Source organism: Perognathus longimembris, chromosome 17 (assembly GCF_023159225.1).
Source record: "Perognathus longimembris pacificus isolate PPM17 chromosome 17, ASM2315922v1, whole genome shotgun sequence".
NCBI classification, from domain to species: Eukaryota; Metazoa; Chordata; class Mammalia; order Rodentia; family Heteromyidae; genus Perognathus; species Perognathus longimembris.
In genome coordinates, this window is record NC_063177.1 from 37283053 (window position 1) to 37289130 (window position 6078).

The following is a 6078-nucleotide window of genomic DNA, read 5'->3' on the forward strand; positions in this document are numbered from 1 at the left end:
GCTAAGAGAGGAACTCCCTGAAGTAAGCAGCTGTCCAGAAAGAGCCCACCCACCAGGTGGTATAAAGGCTGGGCTGACCTCCTTGCCCCCCACACTCCCAGACTGGACATAAACACACACTCGTTGGCACAAGTGTCTGTAGTGCCTCTTTATTACCAACAGCTGACATTGCCCAGGGCTCAGGGGAAATATGTTGGATCTACTGTGGCATCTGACAGGTACTGCCAGGCTGAGGAGAGGACTGGGCAGTTGCGGGCACTGATCCTGTGGAGGGGTATGAGGCTGCTGTAGAAGTGTCCAATGGGGAGCATCTCTTTCTTAGCCTCCAAGACCGCATAAGTATATATTCCCTCCTGTGCCCAAAGGGACAAAGTGCTGGCCAGGATCTCTTAGCCAGGAGCTAAGAGAGGAGGGGAAAGAGGCAGGAGGAGTTCCCAGCAGGACCAATGGGGAAGCCAAAGTTTGAACCCCAGGACAGAGCAGGAATCCAGAATCACTTGCAGTCAGTCACAGGATGACGCAGGGAGGCCGGCTATTGGTGATCTTTTCTAGGGGTTCTCCCTTACTGGCTCTCCGGATGGCCTCGATGAGCTAGAGGGCAGGGGCAGAGAATGGGATGGTGCATACCACTGGGGTTAGGGTGTCCCCGAGGGTCCTCCCCCATGCTGCAAATACTCACGTCTTTCTCATACGGAAAGCCCCCATTCTCCAGTTTGGAGAACACCAGCTGTCCATTGATCTCGATCTCAAAGGCCCCTGAGAAGGAACGCATGAACGAACGCTGGGAACAGGTACAAGGGCCAGGCTGCCTTCTAAGGGGATGTCTCCCTCCCCACCTCCTTACTCCACGGTCGGTCGTTCTTTCTTTCTTTCTTTTTGCCATTCCTGGGGCTTGGACTTAGGGCCTGAGCACTGTCCCTGGCTTCTTTTTGCTCAAGGCTAGCACTCTGCCACTTGAGCCACAGCGCCACTCCTGGCTGTTTTCTGTATATGTGGTGCTGGGGAATTGAACCCAGGGCTTCATGTATATAAGGCAAGCACTCTTGCCACTAGGCCATATCCCCAGCCAATCCACGCTCGTTTTTTTTTGTTTTTGTTTTGTTTTTTTGCCAGGCCTGGGGCTTGGACTCAGGACCTGAGCGCTGTCCTTCGCTTCTTCTTTTTGCTCAAGGCTAGCACTCTGCCACTTGAGCCACAGCACCACTTCTGGTCATTTTCTATATATGTGGTGCTGGGGAATTGAACCCAGGGCTTCATGTATACGAGGCAAGTGCTCTTGCCACTAGGCCATAGTCCCAGCCCTCCACGGTCGTTCTTAAGCCATCCTCCAACCACGGTCAGCTCAGGGCACCCAAGGGAGGCCTCGGCGGGGCGCGCTCCTCCCCTCCAAACCCACACTCAGGCGTCTCCCTCGCTGCCTCCCCGGTGTCCGTCGGGCATTTTCACTCGGTGCCCGACACGGCTGGCCCTTCACGTCCCGCAGCCAGCGTTCGGGTCAGGCAGCAGGAGGGCTCCGGAGTCAGCAGGCGTCCTGCCGACCTCACCTGTCCCTCCCAGGCGCGACTCGATCTCGATGCCCGGGTACTGCTCCTTCACGGCGCTCGCCAGCTCCAGGTAGGTGGCCTCGAAGCCGCAGGGCTCGCTGCGGAGAAGGGATGCAGGGCGGTGGGGGCGGGCCGGGGCCTCCCGGGGGCCTCCCCAGCACCTCCCTCCGGTCCCGCCCGGCCCGGCCCGGCCCGGCCCGGGGAACAGCAGGGCGCCTGCAGCTCGAGCCGCTCACCAGTACTCCACCACGATGCGGACCCCACTGCCCGGTTCGGCCTCCCCGGGAGGCGGCGCTAGGGACACCTCCCCCGACTCCCGGCTCATCGCGGCCAGCTCCCGCTCCGGCCGCCGCTTCCGGGTGTGACGCGACCCCGCGGACACGTGACGGGGCGGGGCCGCGCCGGGCGTTCGGGCTCCCCCTGCAGGCGGCGCCTGGTAGGACTGCACTCCCTCCGCTGCGGAGCGTTTCAGGCTGGGCTGGGTGAACCGGTTCGGATCTCCTGGGCCTGTGAGTGCCAACTTTGCCCCGGTCCCTTAGTGTCTGCAGAACTCTGTGTCCGTTCTCGACCTAATGAACCGTCTCCGATTGCAAAGTCCTTACCACTTTACAAAAACGAAGAGGACATGGTCAGGAAAGCACCACTTGGGGATGGGGAAGGGGATGGGAACGGGGTGGCTGATGGTATGAAATAGTTGCCATCTCTTGCTAGCATGTTTACTTATTTACCATTTATTTATTTAGTGCCCGTAATGAGGCTTGAACTCAGGTCCTTGGCACTCTACCACTGGAGCCACATCTCCACTTCCAGCTTTTTTGGGGTTAACTGGAGATAAGAGTCCCTCCTAACCATGACACTTAGATTCCCAGCTTCCTGAGTAGCAAGGCATGATTACAGGCATGAGACACTGGTGCCCAGCTTGCTGTGGCATTTTTTTTTTTTTTTGCTTGTCATGGGGCTTGAACTCAGGGCCTGGGCACTTTCCTAGAGCTTTTGCACTCAAGGCTAGCGATCTAGCACTTGGAGCCACAGTGCCACTTCTAGTTTTCTGGTGGTTGGTTAGCTGGAGATTAGAGTCTTGTGGACTTTCCTTCCTCCTACCAGCAACCATGATCCTCAGATCTCAGCCTCCTGAGTAGCTAGGATTACAGATGTGAGCCACCGGCGTCTGGCAACTGGTGGCATTTTTAATATCCCCACAGTTACATGTGACACCGAAGCACTTAACTGTGCTGCTTCTCTGCACTAAGGGACCTTACACTTTAGGCAGGGAGAGCACCAGCTCCTCAGGTGCTGGGCCCCATCACTTGCGTTCAGTTCCTACGTGTTCCTCACATCCAAGCCTTTTGCTTGTAATCCTTATGCCCATTTGGCATCTCGGCAAGTGGAGGCTGCCTAAGTCCTTGCAAGCCTCTTCTCTCCCTGGAACATGGCTAAACTATCCTAACAAGTCCCCAGTCTGGTATCTGTCTCTTCTTTTTGAAAAATTTAAATTTAATTGGTATTATAAAGATAATGTCCAAAGTGGTTAGTTACAGTTATATGAGCCAGGTAGTCTTGCTTTTAAAAAATAATACAATAACTTGTAGAGTTGTTCAGCCATCACCACAGAACATTTCCATCAATGTGGTGCTGCCTGCCTGTTTGCACTCAGTCCTGCTCCCTAGGCAACTACTGATCTGCTTTCTGAACTTGCCTCTTTTGGATGTTTTATGTGACTAGAATCACACAATATGTGATTGTTTGTTCTGGCTTACTTCATACAGCAAACTCATCCTACATCCAATATTGTCTACCATTAGTTCCTTCTTATTGATGAGTAGTAGTCCATTGAATGGGGTATAGCACATTTTGTATATCTACTTTTATTTTTTTTTGGCCAGTCCTGGGGCTTGGACTCCGGGCCTGAGCACTGTCCCTGGCTTCTTTTTGCTCAAGGCTAGCACTCGGCCACTTGAGCCACAGCGCCACTTCTGGCCATTTTCTATATATGTGGTGCTGGGGAATTGAACCCAGGGCCTCATGTACACGGGGCAAGCACTCTTGTCACTAGGCCATATCCCCAGCCCCCATTTTGTATATCTAATCATCACAAGAGATTTGGGTTTCTGGTTTTTTGTCTCTCTTGAATAATATAAGGCTGCTAGGAATACCAAGATGTTGAATGGATGTGTGTTTTTCTTTCCTTGGGTGGATTTCTAGAAGTAGAATTTATTTATTTTTATTGTTTTGTCATTTATGGGGCTTGAACTCGAACTCAGGGCCTGGGAACTATCCCTGAGCTCCCTTTTGCTCAAGGCTAGCATTCTACCATTTTGAGGCACAGCGCCACTTCCAGTTTTCTGGTGGTTAATTGGAGATAAGAGTCTCACAGACTTTCCTTCCCTGGTCGAACTGCAATCTTCAGAACTCAGCCTCCTGAGTAGCTAGGATTATAGGTGAAAGCCACCAGTGCCAGGCTAGAAGTAGAATTATTGATTGAATGATAAGTTTTCAAGTAATTGCCAAAGTGGTTTTCAAGGTGGCTATACCATTTTACATTCCCAAAGGCAATATAAGACATGAGAGTTTGTCCATATAATTACCAATATTCTTTATCTGTTTCTTTGGTAACTGTTCTGGTGGGTGTGAAGTTGTAGGTATATTATTGTGGTTTTAATATGCATTTCTCTAATCACTAATGTTACTGAGCATTCTTTCATGTGGTTAGTAGCCATTCATATATGTTACTTGAGATATCTGTTCAATGTTTTGGGTTTGCCAAGGCTTTTTTTGGGGGGGTGTGTGTGTGTGTGTGTGTGTGTGTGTGCGCGCGTGTCTGCCGGTCCTGTCGCTTGAACTCGGGGCCTACACTACTTGGGTTTCTTTTGCTCTATGTTAATGCTTGACCACTTGAGCCATAGCTGTTCCAGCTTTTTTGGTAGTTTATTGGAGATAAGAGTCTCACAGACTTTCCAGTCTGGGCTGGTTTCAAACCATGATCCTCAGACCTCAACCTCCTGAGTAGCTAGGATTATAGGCATGAGCTCCTGGTGCCTGGCTTTTGCCTAATTTTAATTGGGTTATTTATATCTTTGTTCCTGAAATATATGAATTGCAAATAGTTTCTTTCAGTTTACTTTTTTTTCCCCCTTCAGTAGTAGATATTGAACTCAGGGTCTCAGCTATACTACTAAGTTCTACTCCTTACTTCCTCTTCTTTTTTTTGTAGTTCTTTGAAGTGCATCTGTGTGTGTGTGTGTGTGTGTGTGTGTGTGTGTGTGTGTTACTGAGGTTTGAACTCAGAACCTGGGCACTGTCCCTGAGCTTCTGTTGCTCAAGGCTAGCACTTTACAACTTGAGCCACAGTGCTACTTCCAGCCTTTTCTGTTTATGTGGTACTGAGGAATTGAACCCAGGGCATCAGGTATTCTAGGCAAGTACTCTACCACTAAGCTACATTCTCAGCCTGCCTAATCAATTTTTGACCATCATGCTAGAGAATGTGTGTGTGTGTGTGTGTTTGCATACCTGTACTAAGTGGGGCCCTGAGCTATAGCTGAGTTGTTGTTGTTTTTTTCTCTCACTGCTGTTGCTCTACCACTTGAGCCATAATTCCACTTCCAGTTTTGTTATTGTTGTTGTGGTTGTTCACTGAAGGTAAGAGTCGCTTGGATTTGTTTGCCTGGGGTGGTTCTAAACTGCCATCCTCAGATCTGTCTAGAATTACAGGCATGAGCCATTCCCTCCCCCAGAGGGTGTGTGTGTGTGTGTACTGAGGCTTGAACCTAGGGCCTAGAGCACTCAAATATTTGTTTTTTAACTCACTACTCCCTCTGTGCCACTTGAAGCATTCTCTCTCTCTCTCTCTCTCTCTCTCTCTCTCTCTCTCTCTCTCTCTCTCTCTCTCTCCTGAGACTGGGACTTGGACTGAGTAGCTAGTGCTCTACCAACTGAGCCAGGCCTCTGACCCCTTGAAGCATATCTCTAGTCTGGCTCTTTTGCTGGTTAGTTGGAGATAATCTTATAGATTTGCCTGCCTCAGGCTGGTTTCAAGCCTTGATCCTCAGCTCTCAGCCTCCTGAATAGCTAGAACAATGGGTGTGAGCCACCTGAACCTAGCTTCAAATGCATTTTTGTACAACTAAAATTCATCCTTTCACTGAGCATCAATAGCTCATGCCTGTAATCCTAGCCACTCAGGAGGCTGAGACCTTGGAGGATCTCAGTTTAAAGCCAGCCCGGGGGTGGGGGGGGGGGGCGCCGGGAATATGGCCTAGTGGCAAGAGTGCTTGCCTCATATACATGAAGCCCTGGGTTCGATTCCCCAGCACCACATATACAGAAAACGGCCAGAAGTGGCGCTGTGGCTCAAGTGGCAGCGTGCTAGCCTTGAGCAAAAAGAAGCCAGGGACAGTGCTCAGGCCCTGAGTCCAAGCCCCAGGACTGGCAAAAAAAAAAAAAAAAAAAAAAGATAAAGCCAGCCCAGGGAGAAAAGTTTCTAAGGCTCCATCACCAATTAATCAGCAAAACTGCAGACTGGAGGCATGGTTCA

General features: G+C 50.4%; 1 protein-coding gene across 1 annotated transcript; it reads right to left on the reverse strand.

Annotated features, from left to right (window-relative positions):
• Window positions 1-133: 133 nt before the first annotated feature.
• Mien1 (migration and invasion enhancer 1) lies at window positions 134-1939 on the reverse strand. The gene is made up of 4 exons (XM_048365058.1): window positions 1781-1939; window positions 1545-1642; window positions 680-756; window positions 134-591 (listed from the first exon to the last, which is right to left on the reverse strand). Exons 1-4 carry the CDS (start codon window positions 1867-1869, stop codon window positions 508-510), a joined length of 348 nt encoding a protein of 115 aa, XP_048221015.1. The 5' UTR covers window positions 1870-1939; the 3' UTR covers window positions 134-507.
• Between the last annotated feature and the right edge of the window lie 4139 nt (window positions 1940-6078).